Below are 19,200 nucleotides of genomic sequence, written 5' to 3' on the forward strand. Positions count from 1 at the left end.
AACTCTGAAGATAACCTTGACAATGTGACCTAGTATAACCAATGGATGGAGTGATGCCTGCTTGACTCTGTGGTCAGGTTGAAACAATAGCTCACAGAGGTAAGCACTGCCCCTACCTGTCCCGAGGGGCAGGTACTCTGAAGCCCAAAGATGATAACTAAAACACCATTGGCACTAACCACAGAACTGTACGGCTGGAAGGGACCTTGAGAAGTTCTCTAGTCCATTTCCCACCACGCCTCCCCCGGCTGGGGCAGGGTCAAGTAAACCCAGACCAGCCCACACAGGCGTTTGTCTGAAACCCCCCCAGTGACAGGGACTCCACAACCTCCCTTGGGAACCAGTTCCACTGCTTAACTCCCCTGAGAGTTAGAACTTTCTCCTTAATATCTAACCTAAATCTCCCTTGCTGCAGACTAAGCCCATTCCTTCTTGTCCTGCCTTCGTGGACACTGTGATCTTTATAACAGCCCTTAGCGTATTTGAAGACTGTTGTCAGGTCCCCCCTCAGTGTTCACTTCTCAAGACTAAACATGCTCAGTTTTCAAACCTTTGCTCACAGGTCAGGTTTTCTAAACCTTTTATCATGTTTGTTCCTCTCCTCTGGACTCTCCAATTTGTCCACATCTTTCCTAAAGTGCGGCGCCCAGAACCGCACACAGCACTCCAGCTGGGCCTCCCCGGTGCTGAGGAGAGCAGGATGGTTACCTCCCAGCATCCTAGAACTGCATTGCATTATTGGCTCATAGAATATCAGGGTTGGAAGGGACCTCAGAAGGTCATCTAGTCCAACCCCCTGCTCAAAGCAGGACCAATCCCCAGACAGATTTTTGCCCCAGATCGCTAAATGGCCCCCTCAAGGATTGAACTCACAACCCTGGGTTTAGCAGGCCAATGCTCAAACCACTGAGCTATCTGTCTCCCTCATACTCACTTTGTGATCCACTCTAACCCCCAGATCCTTCCCAGCATTATGAGCCCTAGCCAGTTAGTCCCCATTTTGTAGCTAAGCTTTGGTTTTTCCTTCTTAAGTATAGTACTTTGAACTTGTCTTCATTGAATTTCACCTTGTTCATTTCAGACCAATTATTCAATTAATCAAGGCCATTTTGATTCTAATCTGTCCTCCAAAGAGCAGCAACCCTCCCAACTTGGCATCTGGGAGGGATAGGACAATGCCTGTGATACCTTTGAGGTCCACTGCTTCAAATGAATGGTTCCTGTATGATTCTGTCCTACTCTATGGGGCAGGGCTGCACAGCTCCTCCAGGAACTACGAACAGTGGGTGGAGATTAAGGCAAATCAGCCAGGTTGGAACCCACCAGACAAGTACCACCTCCTGGGGAGGCTCATGCATACTGGTTCAAACTGGCTTTCCAGAGACCAACAGATAAAGAAAGGACTATTGGATAAATAGCCAGAGTTCAAACTGACTCAGGCTGTTTGTTCGGATCCAGTAAAAAGCCAGGACCTCCTTCCAAAGGGTGCCCCAATCCTCGTGGAAGGGTTGGAAAAACTGAACCTACCAGGGGCCCATGAGACTGAGGGCTGACCTACGGTAAGCTTTTAGCCTGCATATAGGAACCTTTATTGTCTTAATATGTTTTCTTTGTGATGCTTTTACCTTAAGAATAAAGGTGCTTGCTCAGAAGGAGCTGCGTGGTCACTTGTGACTGCTGGCAATACACTGGGCATAGTTCTCAGAGAGAAAGCAAAGTGCAGGCATTGTCCGCTAGGCAGACTGGCTTGCTGGGGATATCATAGTGTAATTCATGGAGCTATGCAGCCTTAAAACCCTGGTCTGGAAGGAGAGAGACATGGGTGACAGCTGGGAGCCTTAAACCTTTAAATAGGTGCCCTTGAGAGATCACAAAAGGGGAATACAGGTGCAGTTACCCCAAAACTGTGACAGTGTCATCCACAAATTTTATACACATACTCTCTACTCCATTGTCCCAGTCATTAATGAAAATATTGAACAGTACTGGACCCAGGACTGACCCCTCCGGGACCCAACTAGATACATCTTCCTGTTTGACAGTGAGCTATTGATCACTACTCTTTGAGTACGGTCTTTCAATCAGTTGTGCACCCACCTTGTAGTAATTTCATCTAGACCACATTTCCCTAGTTTGCTTAGGAGACTGTCATGTGGGACTGTGTCAAAAACCTTCCTAAAATCAAAATATATCACGTCTACTGCTTCCCCCAATCCACTAGGCCAGGATCCCTGTCAAAGGAGGTAATCAGGTTGGTTTGGCATGATTTTTCCTTAAAAAATCCATCTTGTCTATTCTTCATAACCTGTTGTCCTCTGGGTGCTTACAAACCGATTAAGAATTTGTTCCAGTACCTTGGCATGTATCAAAGCTGGGCTGATATTTCATTGCTGATCTGTGCACGAAAGAAGATGGAGGAGCTGATTGTGATGATCTCACAACCTAATGTGAGTCACAGCCTCCTTCTGCCACCTCAAGTGGGCACAGCTGGGTTTGTGGGGAAAGCTGGAGTGAGCCCACCCCACCACAATTTAACTACTAGAACTCTCATTCGCCTTCCTTCCTGCTAACAGCAGCACTTTGCATTTCAACGGATCTCCATGTACTCAGCAGACAATGAATTCAGTCCCAGAACCCTCAGCCACTGCAGATGGCAGGTAAGGATTTTACCCCACCAATGCACAGTGAGTTTAAGTGGCTCGCTCTAGGTCACCAAGTAAGTCAGTGGCAGAGCTAAGACTGGAACCCAGCTGTCCTCTCTCCCAGGCCTGTACTTTACCCATCAACCCTCCTTCATCCCTTAGTCTAGGGCTGGCAACAGCTGCATTATTCTCCTTAGCTCCCAGGACAGTAACCTCTTGGTCATGGCAGTGAGACAGCATGTCGACTGGGAGAAGATGAGTGAGTCAAGATTCACAAGCTCTATTCCTGTCTCTGCCACTAACTCACAGGTATGATTAGGGCCCTACCAAATTCACGGCCGTGAAAAACGCGTCACGGACCATGGAATCTGGTCTCCCCCGTGAAATCTGGTCTTTTGTTTACTTTTACCCTATACTAAACTATAGGCCGGGTAAAAGTATACAAAAGTGCACAGTGTTTCTCAAACTGCGGGTCCTGACCCAAAGACTGCAGGGCTGTTATGGGGGGGGTCACATTATTGCCACCCTTACTTCTGCGCTGTGGCTCGTGGCGGTGCTGCCCAGACAGCTGCTCTACGACTGCCGAGCTCTGAAAGCAGCGAAACGTAAGGGTGGCGATACTGAGACTCCCCTCCCGACAACAGCCTTGCAACCCCTTCTCGGGTCAGGACCCCCAGCTTGAGAGATGCTGACTAGGTTTATATTTTGCTGTTTTTAAATACATATTCATGCTTTGTTACACCATGAAATTTAAGATTTAAACATCTAAAACCATGAAATTCAAGGCTTTTTAAATGCTATGACTGTGAAATTTACAAAAATGGAGTGTGAATTTGGTAGGACCTATGTTTGATGTTGGGCGAGTCATTTCCCCTCTCCGCACCGCAGTTTCTCCTCTGTACAGTTGGAATGACATGTCTCTGTTATGCTCATTGTTATGCTCATTCCTTTGTGAAAGGAAGATGCTTCATCATTACCTGTCTCCCCTCACCTGCCCTCCCTGAGCCTCCTGCCTGTTCTTGCTTGTGTATTCACAATCACATTGTCTGATTTTTTAAAATCCTTTCCTCCTCTCCCCCCCTCCCCAAGTGCTGCATGAAGGGCTCCCCCAAAGCAGCAAAGCAGGCGTAGCTGCCTGACTGGACAGGGAGTGACGCTGGCTATATATACAGTGGGTGGGAAACACACAAAGGAAGCAGACTGAAAAAAACAGAGAAAGAACATTTCCCCTTCTCTCTGCCAGCTCCAGCCCTCACTGAGACAGGGCAGGCCCAGCATTTTCAGGCAAGAGTGCGATTTGTACAGGTCCCTTGGACACCCTCAACCAGTTCTCGCACTGCGCGGGACAGGGCGTCTACCCTTGTTCTGCACCCGCCTGAACCAGGCACGAAGGCTCTGTGCTCTTTCCAGCAGCAGTGGGTGACTGGGCAGAGAGAGGGTGGCCCTGGTGGAAGGGGAAGATTAATGAGATGCTGGCTGGGATGGCAGTGATCCCCCAGTCTGAGAAAGGCCACGGCTTTTCAGCAGAGATGAGATGCGCTGTTAGGGCGATGGCATCTTTGTGTCTAGAGGCTTTCACTGATCAAAGCATGAGCACCCCCTGCTGGCGGATGAGCCACAGTACATGGCTGAAAGCATTCCCTTGGCTTTCAGACTAAGATGAACAGAGGAAATCGCAAGGCTAGACATAACTTAGGGAAGTGGAGACAAGGCGAAGAAGGGCTTCCTAAATCCTGCATCACTGGCCTAAACCCTGCCCACTCTCCAGAGCTACAGGCCTCAGCAGCAGGGCTGCAGAAATTAATGCTGGGGAAGAGCAGGAAGTGAATGTTTCTGACTTTTGATCCAACCATCACGTTAGCCGGGGTATCAGTTGTGGCTACCAGGAGCAGAGATGTGGGACAGATTCACAGTGACATTCAAACCCAGCACAAGGACAGAGCTTGGCATTTCACTACCGCTTGGCAAGAACAAGCCAACTCTGCACAAAAAACTCCTGCAAAATGTTCTGTTTATTGGATCTAAACCTCCAAAAATGGTAGGTTGGAATCCAAAATGGAGCTTAGGCTAGGGCTCCACTAGAGAGCTTACAGTGGCACAGCTGCACCAATCAGGGGTGGTGGAACGGGGGGGACAGGGGGCTTTGCCCTCCCACTTTTTACCAGCTGTAAGGGCAGGCAATGGGGGAGAGGGGGTGGAAAGGAGTGAGTGGAGGGTGTGGCCTCAGGGAGAAAGGGTGGCATGGGGGCAGGGCCACAGTTCAGGCACTGGTGCCCCCCCCACACTTTTAGGGAGCTTCTGCCATTCCTGGCAGGGATGCAGGCACGCCACTGTAAGCTCTGTGTAGCCACTCTAAGCCAACAGGAGAGAGCTCTCCCCTCCACTTCATTCCTCCAGCCCCCCATGAGCATAAATTCTGTTGCTTGTGGGGTGGCTAATTCACACCTTGGAGAGACATAATTTATGTCCACTGAAGCTGTAGTGTAGCCATAGCCTTGGACAAGGGTTGCACTTTCCCACTGACATGCTCTCTGCTTCAAGGGGAAACTGACAATTGGGCAAAATGCTACATTTTTGGGTCACAAAATGATTATTATTGATTTGTATTACAGTAGTGTCAAGAGGTTTCAAACGAGGTTGGGGCCCCGTTGTGCTAGGTGCTGTACGTAGCATAGGGACAGAGTGTTCCTGCCCCATAGATCTTATAATTGAAATAGACAAACAGAGAGTGGGAGGGCAAAGAGAGAGGTCACACAGCAAGTTCTAGACCCAAACTCCTGCCCTCTAAATATCAGGCCTTGAAATCAGGAACAACATGGAGTCACTTGCAAAAAATAAAAACAAAAAGCAGGCACAAGATCTGGTAATTGGGTAGGTTCATTTCACAAAGAACAAGTTCTGCAGCATTCTCAACTCATTTCTGACAAAGGGAACTCAGCTAAAATACAAGTGATTATAAACATGTGTATGAGATTCAGTCACCTCCCATCCGTATACTCTTTTAGATCTGTGTTTATGTAAAGCAGTCTTTTACAGTGTAATTCCAGTTACCCTTTATCCGAAAATCCTAGTTATTTGCGTATCTGAATCCACTGTGTGCCCTCCCTGAAACCTTATGTTAGTTAATCACCAGCTAATAACTTCTCAATTAGCCTCTTAGCACTAATCAATGACTTTGTGTTTGTATAGCTGTTCTGAGACCTAATCCCATTTCAGCAGTAAAAACAACCTGACAGGATTATATGCAGCTCAAAATAGCACTTCCATCTATCCCAATGCCCAGTTACCCAAGGCCATTTGGATAAATAGGAACTTACTATGTGTTGGGTTTGGTTGTTCCTACTTGATTGTTTAAAAGTCTGATTTTGAAGGCAAGAACAGAAAACCACCTGTAAAGTCAAATCGAAATAAACTGGCAAAGAAATCCATCAGTGGGCTAAAGAACCCATAGGCACCAATCAAAAGTCAGAGCAGTGGGGAAAGAGCTGCCCCCTGATTGGATTGGGGGGGAAGGAAAGGGTACAGGCATCAACTCTTCACCACCTCCTGAGTCACAGATTCCACTTAACAGCTGCAGCCATTTATGTTTCCTTTCCCGACAACTGGCAAACTAATTCAAAAGAGACGTGAAATCGATCCAGCCTCTGCTCTCCGTCCCCACTACAAAGCATTGGTTAGTGTGCAGTACATTTTAGGCTCTGTGGAGTTCAACTCCCAAAGCTCTACACTCACCTCTGCAAGGTAGAGGATGCAGAATTTCAGATCTTCAGAAGAACCTATAAGGGAAAAAACAAGGCCAAAATCAGGCTTTGGCTGCATTTGGGCCTCCACAAGCAAAGCTCTCTGGCACTGGCAGAGGAATCAGCTGTGGGGTTGCATTTAATGAGCAAAGGTTGAAGTTCTGCATGGCAGGTTGTCAGCTGGGAGCGATGTCTGCTGCGGCTGGCTTCCAAGGGGATGGATCAGGGCTAATGAAGCAGGCAAACTGGCGCTGGTCTGGAAAGCGGAGGTGCTTTCCATTTACTCACTGCACAATTAGGGCTTTTTCTCCAGGCTCATTTCCCTGAAAAAGGGTCTCTCTCTCTCTGTCACAGCTGTAGCCTGGTGGGGTTGGTCAATGCACTGTGCAGGCAAGGGCCAACCTGATGCAGAAGCAAAGCAAGAGGCTCCACTGGGAGCTGTGCAGCAGATGGGCTGGGCCAGTCCCCCTTGCCAGCACTGAGATCAGAGGGGAATGTCCCTCAGAACTGGCTGCCCTCCTGGCAGGCTGCGGACCTGGGTCTCTGGGAATTAGAAGGCTGGAGCTAGTACAGGCAATTGCCATTACACACCCACTCACCCCTGGTCTCCATGTTGATCACTGAACATCCCTCCACCCTAGGGCTTTAGGGAAAGGAATCTCCTAAATTCACATAGGGACACAGGAATTGCCTGACTGGATCAGAAACCCAAGGTCCATCTAGCCCAGTGTCCTGTCTCTGGCAGTGGCCAGCACCAGCTACTTCAGAAGAGGTGTGGGAAACAGGTGTAGGGAGGCAGCTGTGGGATAACCTGTCCCCAGGGACAGTTCCTGACCCCCAAGAGCCCTGACAAACCCTTGGCTATTACTACTGTAGCTCTGGATATGTTATCGGTATAAATGCGCAGTCTCATTTTGAAGCCTTCTAAGCTCTTTTTCTCAATAATTTCATGCAGCAGGGAGTTCCGCAATCTAATTACACAATGTGTGAAAAAGCATTTCCTTTTGTGGGTTCTGAATTTACTGCCTTTCCATTTTGTTGAACGCCCCCTTGTTCCTGTGTGATAAGACAGGCTGAACGGAGGCTCCTGTGCATGCATTAGTCTGTATTCTGTTAGCATCGTATTCGTCTCCTCTGTAAGGTACAGCCCCAATGTTCCCAATCTCTCGTGGTCTGGGAGTGTGTCCCTGGTCATTCCCATCGCCTGGCTCTGAGCCCCCTGGATTTCTGCTAAGTCCTTTGGGAGACGGAAAGATCCTCTGTGGCTAGGCTGCCTTCCACATCCCTCCCATCTGCACAGCACATGCAGGACAGGGGGCCTGAGCCAAAGGGGGATGGGGAGAAAGACAACCAGAGCAGAGGAGATGAGCTACAAGGCAGGAACAAAATGCCAAAGGAGGCAGAGGGCTTGTGCCTCTCAGCACTCACAGCACTGCCATGCTGCCCCATTTCCTACTCTCCAGTGCAGGGAAAAGGGATGCAACCCAAAAGCCTGTCACCTTGACAAGGGCCCCATAGGCGTGCGCACGGGGTGTGCCGGGTGTGCCCAGGCACACCCTAATGCAGGGGTGGGCAAATGGCTCCACTCTCCCGGCGCAGCAAGCCGCCGGCCCCTCCCCCGCTTTCCCCCCCTCCCCTGGAGCCAGGCTCCAGGAATATTCAGGGCTGGGGGCCCTGCTCCACCAATATCTGGAGCTGGGTCTCTCCCCCGCCGCCACACACACACACCCCCAGCGTCCCTGCCTGGAAGAAAGCGGCGCGCGCCTCTCCCGTGCCTGCTTGTGCGGAGCGGCTCCCAGCAGCAACTACAGTCTGCTGCCCCAGTGTCCTAGTGCCCCCCATCCGCTAATGACAGGGCAGGCTGCCCTTACCTTGCCCTTCCGCCCTAGCCCTGAGCCTCTCCAATGTCCCAAACTCCTCATCTCCAGCCCTCATCCCCTGGCACCCTAATCCTCTGCCCCAGCCCTGAACCCCCTGCGTGGAGCTGGCCCCCTGCGTGGCCCTTGGAAAGGGAGGTGATGAGAGAGCACGAGTCATTCCAAAGCGACAGCCTGGAGCTTCCTCATCTCCTAACCCCGTTCAGCACAGCGTGGCTGACGAAGGCTGCTAGGCCTCTGCTTCAGTCCAGACAGTTGCCGCAGCGCCTGGGACCGGCTAAGCTAACAGACTGGCTGGTGTTTTCCACTGAGAGCGATGCCCCCTTGCCCTCCATATGGGACCCGCTGGAGGGAAGGAGAACCTCCGACTGTGCCGAGCCCTGGGAAAGCCAGCCCGCGGCAGGCACCTGAGCCCAGGGTCACTCAAGGAGATTCAGTCAACACACAGCAGGGCCACTTGGACTTTACAGCAGGACATTCAACTTACTGGAGGTTGTTCCCCTGGGGCGCCATGGCCCCCTGCCCCCAACGCAAGGTGCCTTTTCAAATGTTATCTCCTGTGGAGCAGGCTGGCGCTGCAATTCATGCTCAGGTGCGATTCTTGCTACTGGCAAAGTCAGTACAAGCTCTGTCTCGTTCTCACAGCGTGTGCAGCGCTAATGATGGAACCAGGCTGCCTCACATTCTCCAGAGAACTGCAGACTCACCATCCCAGTGCAGTCAGCAGCCCCGGAGCTCCCAGCTGGCATGGTGACCCAGCAGAGAGGCTGATGCCACCAGTGCCTTCGCCAGGAGGAAGATGGGCAGAAGTCAATTTTTATTTTTTTAGAATTTTGATGGATAATATCAGGGGGTATTTTAACATTTTTTATTATTTTTATTGATTTAAATTTTCATATTGCAGGAAATTTGGGGGATCAGATAATTATTTAATGACAGTAGATGCTGAGATTCCAAATATTAAAGCTTTATAACCTTTAAAACAGAAACTGTCAACATCACATGTCAAAATATACCAAGTCAATATCCTCCAATGACACCTACCACATTCTCAAGCAGTTTTTTCCCTACTTTGCCTCTCTGCACATTTTGATTTTGATCAGTTTTTGCAGGTGTGCTGAAATCGACGTTTACCAGCTTTGACCGATAAAACTCTAATCCTTCCAAGGCTGACCCTGAGCAGCAAAGACAGTGCACACAGCAGTGCAGCATGCTCAGCTTTTTCCTTACAGTGACTTTCTGCTGGCCTTTGGTGAGCAGCACGGTCTGGGGGATCACAGGCTTCCCCCACTCCAACTACCAGGGCTGGGGCAGACTGAGGACCCTGCAGGGCCTTGGTTTTAAAGGGCACGATGTCCCCTTTGCGGGGATGGTTGTGCCCAAGTCCCAGGACACGCTGGTGACATCCAGATATGCTGGGAATGCTGTTGGAGAAGTGTCAGATAAAGAACACTTTAGCACAATGCATATCTGCAGGCATCCTGAGCTCTGCTCTGCCCAGTCCCGTGCTGGGTTAGTTAGGGTCTGGAAAACGCCCTCATACTCCTCTGCTACTGTAACTAAGTAATGGGCTGGGAGCCCAGGGCCTGCTTTATATCCTTATGAAAGCGAAGAAGTACGTTCCTGCACCTGAAAGGGCCCACGGCTTCCTCCACATCCCCCGCAGGTTCCAAAGTGGCCACTAGGGGCTGTTCAAAAGCTCACACACCACCTCTCTACTTACCACTCCCACATGCCCGGGCATCCCACCAGCACCCCAAGACAGTTCCTACGCAGGCTGTGCCAGAACCCCCACAGCACCTTAACCCAGACAGTCATCAGGGCTGCCTTGCACGGCCAAAGCCAGCATTCTGGGCGACCCTGCAGACACCTCCAGCTAGGGCGTTGCACTCGGGGGGTTGGAGATTAGGAGGCCAGGCCATTTACTTGATACTGGGGTTTAATGGCCACTTCCCTTTACTCTTCCTTAGTGTACAAAACTCCCACTTCTCCCCTCCCCCCAAATGTGGCCCGTCCTTGCTTCCTTCACTCTGAAGAGCAGAGAGATGAAACTAGGGCCCGGCTACAACAGGGCCTGCTTAGCACAATGTGGCTATCAGGCAGGAGAATGGCCTCCCAAGCCGCTACCACAGCCCGTCTGCGAGGTCGATAAGCCAGCTCCCCGAGCTCAGACACAAGCATCCATTGATTTATTTTTATTTATAATTTATTTAGTGACACTGGCTAGTAGCTGCCTTGGGAAAGTTATAGTCTTGAGACGTTGTATTTACTGTATTTGGGTTCCTACAATAATACGTCATAACAGATGGCTGCTTAATACAGGAGGACAAAACACATGGCCACTGGGACTGATTTCCCTTCTGAGCGGCCAATGCCCTTCTGGAAAGTTACAGACATAAATCATAGAATCATAGAATCTCAGGGTTGGAAGGGACCTCAGGAGGTCATCTAGTCCAACCCCCTGCTCAAAGCAGGTCCAATCCCCAACTAAATCATCCCAGCCAGGGCTTTGTCAAGTCTGACCTTAAAAACCTCTAAGGAAGGAGATTCCACCACCTCACTAGGTAACCCATTCCAGTGCTTCACCACCCTTCTAGTGAAAAAGTTTTTCCTAATATCCAACCTAAACCTCCCCTACTGCAACTTGAGACCATTGCTTCTTGTTCTGTCATCTGCTACCACTGAGAACAGTCTAGATCCATCCTCTTTGGAACCCTCTTTCAGGTGGTTGAAAGCAGCTATCAAATCCCCCCTCATTCTTCTCTTCTGCAGACTAAACAATCCCAATTCCCTCAGCCTCTCCTCATAAGTCATGTGCTCCAGCCCCCTAATCATTTTTGTTGCCCTCCGCTGGACTCTTTCCAATATTTCCACATCCTTCTTGTAGTGTGGGGCCCAAAACTGGACACAGTACTCCAGATGAGGCCTCACCAATGTCAAATAGAGGGGAACAATCACGTCCCTCAATCTGCTGGCAATGCCCCTACTTATACAGCCCAAAATGCTGTTAGCCTTCTTGGCAACAAGGGCACACTGTTGACTCATATCCAGCTTCTCGTCCACTGTAACCCCTAGGTCCTTTTCTGCAGAACTGCTTCCTAGCCATTCGGTCCCTAGTCTGTAGCAGTACATGGGATTCTTCCATCCTACGTGCAGGACTCTGCACTTGTCCTTGTTGAACCTCATCAGGTTTCTTTTGGCCCAATCCTCTAATTTGTCTAGGTCCCTCTGTATCCTATCCCTACCCTCCAGCTTATCTACCACTCCTCCCAGTTTAGTGTCATCTGCGAACTTGCTGAGGGTGCAGTCCATGCCATCCTCCAGATCATTAATGAAGATATTGAACAAAACCGGCCCCAGGACTGACCCCTGGGGCACTCCACTTGAAATCGGCTGCCAACTAGACATGGAGCTGTTGATCACTACCCGTTGAGCCCGATGATCTAGCCAGCTTTCTATCCACCGTATAGTCCATTCGTCCAGCCCATACTTCTTTAACTTGCTGGCAAGAATACTGTGGGAGACTGTATCAAAAGCTTTGCTAAAGTCAAGGAATAACACATCCACTGCTTTTCCCTCATCCACAGACCCAGTTATCTCCTAATAGAAGGCAATTAGGTTAGTCAGGCACGACTTGCCCTTGGTGAATCCATGCTGACTGTTCCTGATCACTTTCCTCTCCTCTAAGTGTTTCATAATTGATTCCTTGAGGACCTGCTCCATGATTTTTCCAGGGACTGAGGTGAGGCTGACTGGCCTGTAGTTCCCTGGATCCTCCTCCTTCCCTTTTTTAAAGATGGGCACTACATTAGCCTTTTTCCAATCATCCGGGACCTCCCCCGATTGCCATGAGTTTTCAAAGATAATGGCCAATGGCTCTGCAATCACATCCGCCAACTCCTTTAGTACCCTCGGATGCAGCGCATCCGGCCCCATGGACTTGTGCTCGTCCAGTTTTTCTAAATAGTCCCGAACCACTTCTTTCTCCACAGAGGGCTGGTCACCTTCTCCCCATACTGTGCTGCCCAGTGCAGCAGTCTGGGAGCTGACCTTGTTTGTGAAGACAGAGGCAAAAAAAATCATTGAGTACATTAGCTTTTTCCACATCCTCTGTCACTAGGTTGCCTCCCTCATTCAGTAAGGGGCCCACACTTTCCTTGACTTTCTTCTTGTTGCTAACATACCTGAAGAAACCCTTCTTGTTACTCTTAATATCTCTTGCTAGCTGCAACTCCAAGTGTGATTTGGCCTTCCTGATTTCACTCCTGCATGCCTGAGCAATATTTTTATACTCCTCCCTGGTCATTTGTCCAATCTTCCACTTCTTGTAAGCTTTTTTGTGTTTAAGATCAGCAAGGATTTCACTGTTAAGCCAAGCTGGTTGCCTGCCATATTTACTGTTCTTTCTACACATCGGGGTGCTTTTTTCCTGCAACCTCAATAAGGATTATTTAAAATACAGCCAGCTCTCCTGGACTCCTTTCCCCCTCATGTTATTCTCCCAGTGGATCCTGCTCATCAGTTCCCTGAGGGAGTCAAAGTCTGCTTTTCTGAAGTCCAGGGTCCGTATTCTGCTGCTCTCCTTTCTTCCTTGTGTCAGGATCCTGAACTCGACCATCTCATGGTCACTGCCTCCAAGGTTCCCATCCACTTTTGCTTCCCCTACTAATTCTTCCCGGTTTGTGAGCAGCAGGTCTAGAAGAGCTCTGACCCTAGTTGGTTCCTCCAGCACTTGCACCAGGAAATTGTCCCCTACACTTTCCAAAAAGTTCCTGGATTGTCTGTGCACCGCTGTATTGCTCTCCCTGCAGATATCGGGGTGATTAAAGTCTCCCATGAGAACCAGGGCCTGCGATCTAGATAAGCAAGAACTCTACCTCTGCAGGTCCACCCCCTCCCTTCCCAGACCCCGTGGCGGGGTCATTGCTGGGCAATGTACACAGGTAGGCAGTTCCGGGGCTGGAAGAACACACTGGCCAGGTGACTAACCACCTATATGGTGTGAGGAAATACAGAGGAGCCAAAAGTCTACCTCCGACATTTTATACCCACTGCAAGGGATAAGAGGAGTCACAGGAACATAAGAACGGCCACACTGGGTCAGACCAATGGTCCAGCTAACCCAGTATCCTGTGCTCTGACAGTGGCCATTGCCAGATGCTTCAGAGGGAATGAACAGAACAGGGCACTTTCCAATGATCCATCCCTTGCCATCCACTCCCAGCTTCTGGCAATTGGAGATTTAGGGACACTCACAGCCTGACCATCTTAGCTAACAGCCATTGAAGGACCTATCCTCCATGAATTTATCTAGTTCTTTTTTGAACCCAGTTATACTTTTGGCCTTCACAACATCCCTGGCAATGAGTTCCACAGGGTGACTGTGCGTTGTGTGAAGAAATACTTCCTTTTGTTTGTTTTAAACCTGCTGCCTGTTAATTTCATTGAGTGACCCCTGGTTCTCGTGTCATGTGAAGGGGTAAATAACACTTCCCTAGTCACTTTCTCCACACTAGTCATGATTTTATAGGCCTCTATCAGATCCCCCCTTCGTCATCTCTTTTCTAAGGTGAACAATCCCAGTCTTTTAAATCTTTCCTCGTATGGAAGCTGTTCCATACCCCTAATCATTTTTGTTGCCTTTTTCTGTTTGTAACCCCCAAGGAGATGACCTAGATTCCTGGGGCTCTGTCTGTTGGCAGCTCAGGGGTGAGGCGCACTGTCCCTCGTAGGGAGGGGGAGCCAAGGCAGACTCAGAGTCTGCCCGGCAACCAATAGGGAGTGAGGTGCCCCTCCCAGGGAGCTCAGGAAAGGGGAGAAGCCATTTTTTGAGTCAGTCTGGAGCCAACCAGGGCAAGGGCAGGACTGGCTGTGTGGGGAGCTGGGGAGTCCCAGGCCTGCATGCAGGGTTCCCCCTGAGAACTGGCCTCTAGGGACCTGACAGCAAGATCCCTCAGCTGGGCTTTTCCCTCTCCACTGATGATTCCCAGTTTGTAGAGCTTTGCTGGGAAACTTCCCCAGCCAGGCTGGGTTCGCCCTCCAGCTCCCTAGGGGAGACCAGTCCCTACATGGTCAGCTCTGCTCTGGCTGCTAGTCCAGGGCTGCAGGCTGCTGGGAGTGTGTCTGGACGCTGGGCTAGGAGACGACAGTTTGGATTTTAGTACAGTTGTGTAACCTGCACCTTGAGCCCTGCACCCCTTTGTGATGAGGGGAAATCCTGGGACCGAAGCAGCCTGTTTCCTGCCTTAAGAGGATCCCAGCCAGCAGAGATCAGCCCCTCTGCAGTGACCAAGGAGTCCAGAGTCAGCTCTGAACCTGAGGATCACTCATGGAGTTTGTGAGTGCACCATCTTTTAGTTAGTTAGTCAGTCAGGGAATTTGTTTTGGGGACCCCCTACTCCCTGATCTGTGTTCTCAAGCCAGGGAGTGAGGGTTTGGGGATTTTATAACCTGCTGCATATTAAACCTGTGGAGGGATTTACTGCCTTCTCCCACTTGTCAGTCCTTTGGGCTGAACTGAAGCCAGCCAGCCACACTGCTAAACCACTGCAGAGACGATATCGTGGTCATAGGTCATCAAGGGCCCCAACAAAGTACGTGTGCCAACGGGACACTCATCTTACATTTGCTACCTCAAGTCACGTGACTGGGGAAAGTCACGGGTATTGTCAGCCTCCAACTCTCCAACTATCTGGCAAGTAAGTGGGGATTACCCTGTGGTTAGAATTTTCTTCCCAAGCTGCCCTGGTGACCCTTCCAGGAAGGAGTGAGGGGGGTGGAGGCACCGCCAAATAAATTCATAGGAAAAAATAAAGAAGATACACCCTGCTGAGTGGGTGGTGGGATCCAGAAGAACCCAGACCTGTCCATCACAACCTGTTAGCAGATTGGCTTTAAAGAAGGTAACTGGGTGGAGAGGGGGCGCTACATGTTCCTTTTCCAATTCGAATGTAACATTTTTGAGAAGGGGTGACCAGAACTGCACGCAGTATTCACGGTGGGGGCGTACCATGCAGTTATATAGTGGCTTTATGAATTGTTCTGTTTTACTTTCCTAATGGTTCCTAACATTCTGTTCACTTTTTTGACTGCTGCTGCACACTGAGCAGATGTAGTCAGAGAACTATCCACAATGACTCCACACTCTCTTCCTTGAGTGGTAACAGCCAATTTAGACCCCATCATTTTATATGTATAGTTGGGATTATGTTTTCCAATGTGCATTACTTTGCATTTATCAACATTGAATTTCATCTGCCATTTTCTTGGCCAGTCACCCAGAGATCCTTTGTGGGATCCTTTTGTAGCTCTTTGCTTGGGATTTAACTATCTTGAGTAATTGTGTATCATCTGTAAACTTTGCCATCTCACTGCTCACCCCATCTTGCAGATCATTTATGAATCTGTTGATCGCACAGGTCCCAGTACAGATCCCTGAGGGACCCTGCTATTTACCTCTCTCCAATGTGAAAACTGACTATTTATTCCTACCTTTTGTTTTCTATCTTTTTAGCCAATTGCTGATCCAGGAGAGGACCTTCCCTCTTCGCCCAGGACTGCTCACTTTGCTTAAAAGCCTTTGGTGAGGGACCTTGTCAAAGACTTTCTGAAAGTCCAAGTCCACTATATCCAGTGGATCACACTTGTCCACATGCTCATTGACTCCCTCAAAGAATTCTAAGAGATTGGTGAGGCGTGATTTCCCTTGACAAAAGCCATGTTGACCCTTCCCCAACACATTGTGTTCATCTCTGTGTCTAAGAATTCTCTTCTTTCCTAGAGTTTCAGCCAATTTGCATGGTACTGAAGTTAGGCTACTGGCTTGTAATTGCCGGGATCGCCTCTGGAGTCCAGGCTCAATAAACAGTAATGAGAACCACAAGGCAAAACTAATGAGGCCTCTGAATCACCTGTCCAGCACTCCCTGGAGCATTTACAACACATACTCTCTCCCACAGGGGCAGGTGATCTGTGACCAGCACTGAGAGCAGCTGGAGCAACAGGAAACCCTCAAGCTCAGGCCCTGCTGGGATTTCTGATCATTCACTGCGCTGACACAGAATGAGAGGGGAAAACAAAGAGTCTTTACTGCGGCCCAGCCACCAGGAACACTGGGGGTTCCCACCGAGGCACAGCTCCCAGTGGTGAGGGAGATCGAAACCAGCTTGCCTGTGCTCCTCTGGTGTCACTAAGCTACACTCACATGGCAGCCTGGTTTGTGTGTGTGTGCGCGCGTGAGTACCACCAACCTCAAGCATCATGGGCGGCAGGTATCATAGGCTGGGGGAGGCTGTGCCTCCCCAAACAGCATGGCGTGACCCCACCCATGCTCTGCCCTGGCCCAGGCTGGCTGGGGCTGAGGCTGGCCAACCTGCCACGGGTACTCAAGGCGGCTGGCACTGGGGCTGCACCGCCCGGCGCTCCGGGGCTGGCTGCCTGGTGATCCAGAGATGGAGCCGCTGCGGCTGTGCCACATAGGCGTGGAAACTAGGGGTAAGGGGAAAGCTGCAGCACTCCCAGCTGCTGGCCCCAAGCGCCCGGGGTCCCGGCCTCAGCTCTGGGGGTGGGAGGGTGGATAGGGGTAAGAGGGCTGGTTTTCAGCACCCCCACTATTAAAAATGTTCCAGCACCACTGCCGTGCCGCTGGGGCCGTGGTGAGGTGCTCTGGGCTCCTGCGGGGGAGGGGGGACAGAAGGGGAAAGGGAGGTGTGCACCCATCACCATGGTATCTGAGCACCTGCCCCATCTACAAACTTCCCCCCAGCCCCTGACCTCAGCAGAGCTGCCTGTGACAATGGTTGTTTATATGCTGGGGTTACAGAGCACAGGGAGGGATCGGGGGGAGACGCTGAATAACCAACACCACAGAACTGACCAGGGTGAAAAACCGAGGCACAAGGAAAAGAGGGAATGAAAGGAAAGTCGTCGGTGCCTCACTCCCCGCCCTTTGTATCTGGGCTCTTATGTTGGAAGCTCTCTAGGGCAGGACCCGGGCGTATCTGCTCGTTCTCTCTAGGGCAGGCAGGACCCGGGCGTATCTGCTCGTTCTCTCTAGGGCAGGCAGGACCCGGACGTATCTGCTCGTTCTCTCTAGGGCAGGCAGGACCCGGGCGTATCTGCTCGTTCTCTCTAGGGCGGGCAGGACCCGGGCGTATCTGCTCGTTCTCTCTAGGGCAGGACCCGGGCGTATCTGCTCGTTCTCTCTAGGGCAGGCAGGACCCGGGCGTATCTGCTCGTTCTCTCTAGGGCAGGCAGGACCCGGACGTATCTGCTCGTTCTCTCTAGGGCAGGCAGGACCCGGGCGTATCTGCTCGTTCTCTCTAGGGCGGGCAGGACCCGGGCGTATCTGCTCGTTCTCTCTAGGGCAGGACCCGGGCGTATCTGCTCGTTCTCTCTAGGGCAGGACCCGGGCGTATCTGCTCGTTCTCTCTAGGGCAGGACCCGGGCGTATCTGCTCGTTCTCTCTAGGGCGGGCAGGACCCGGGCGTATCTGCTCGTTCTCTCTAGGGCAGGACCCGGGCGTATCTGCTCGTTCTCTCTAGGGCGGGCAGGACCCGGGCGTATCTGCTCGTTCTCTCTGGGGCAGGACCCGGGCGTATCTGCTCGTTCTCTCTAGGGCGGGCAGGACCCGGGCGTATCTGCTCGTTCTCTCTAGGGCAGGACCCGGGCGTATCTGCTCGTTCTCTCTAGGGCAGGACCCTGGCCTTTCTATGGGCTCATTCTGGCAAGTGCCCACAGCATGCGAGTCAAAGATAATATCAGCTGTGCAAACACACGCTAGTCACGCCCCAGCGGGCCTGTTGCCTCGCTATCTCTCGCTTAGAGGGGAGCCCATTGCGGCCGGAGCTGCCCCTGAATATGTCTGGGGCAGCCCCGCGGGCCTCCGCACTGGTGGGAGGTGCTAGATGCTATTGCAATGGAAAGGTTACATAATCACAGGGTCCGGGCATGCCTACTTCTGCCCTCTTGTACCGCCCCCAGCACTAACCAATAATGAATAATAACGGCCTGTCAAATGCCATCCCGGCTCTGCTGTAACAGAGAAACAGGCTGGTATCAGCCACGCTCGGGGAAATGCTACAAGAGAGAAAGCAGCACAAAAAGCCAAGGACCAAATGTTTAAGATTCTTTGCATAAGAACATCAGGCAGGCAGTGTCCCTCTCTGACCTGCTGGGCATATGCTGCAAAGCACTGAAGGGGAACAAACGGCTCGTACACAGAACCACCCAGCACAGATTCAGCCAGCCACGTCCCCACAGAGCCAACAATCACTGTGTGTAATGTGGGCCCCTGTAAGCAGCAGCAGTTCAGCACCCCAACCCCCACCCCCACCCCCCTTTTCAGAGGCAGGTGAGCAGACGACAAGAACCCAGGAGCAAAGGAAAGAGCAGCTCAGGGAGGCTGCTGTCAGGCCAGTGGGATGGGAAAGGGGGTGGGCTGGCAGTGCATTGCAACAACTGCAGCCCGGGTCCCTGCAGCTGCAGAGCAAGTGTAACGGGGCAGCTGGCCCATGACATGAAACGGGGCTCAGCACTCCTGGTCCAGACCAGGAGCTCCCTGCTGGGCTAATTAAGAAAGTGGGACAGCACCTGGGGGCTACAAAAGGTCAGTCTGGAGTCAGCCAGGCGAAGGGTAGGAGATGGGAGCTGCCAGAGACAGATGGTGGTTCCTGGGGGCAGGTTAAAGGCAGGAGAGAAGAAAGAGGGGTTTGCTGATGGGGGTCCCCAGGGCCAGGGGGGGCGGAGACAGAAGAAGCAGCAGAGGGAGATGTCTGCAGGCTCTAAGCTGCAGAGTTAGTGCCCAGGGCCAGAGGCAGGGGAGCAGCGGAGGGATGTACCTGCTACTGTCTCCTTGCTGGAGAGCTGGGGTGCGGTGAGAACAAAGACTGTTTGTATGGGGGATATGGACTAGGGTCAGGGACTCAGGTAGAGACTCGTGCA

The 19,200-nt window shown here is 51.2% G+C and overlaps 1 protein-coding gene across 2 annotated transcripts in view; it reads right to left on the minus strand.

The window, feature by feature from the left end:
* Positions 1 to 19,200, minus strand: part of RGS3 (regulator of G protein signaling 3) — a 191,985-nt gene that overhangs the window by 79,071 nt on the left and 93,714 nt on the right. For both annotated transcript variants that reach the window (XM_065418588.1, XM_065418589.1), the window contains one exon: positions 6,375 to 6,418. In XM_065418588.1, the coding sequence (XP_065274660.1) occupies positions 6,375 to 6,418 (44 nt within the window). The remainder of the gene's footprint in view (positions 1 to 6,374; positions 6,419 to 19,200) is intronic.

The sequence above is a fragment of the Emys orbicularis genome, chromosome 18, assembly GCF_028017835.1.
Source record: "Emys orbicularis isolate rEmyOrb1 chromosome 18, rEmyOrb1.hap1, whole genome shotgun sequence".
Lineage (NCBI taxonomy): Eukaryota > Metazoa > Chordata > Testudines > Emydidae > Emys > Emys orbicularis.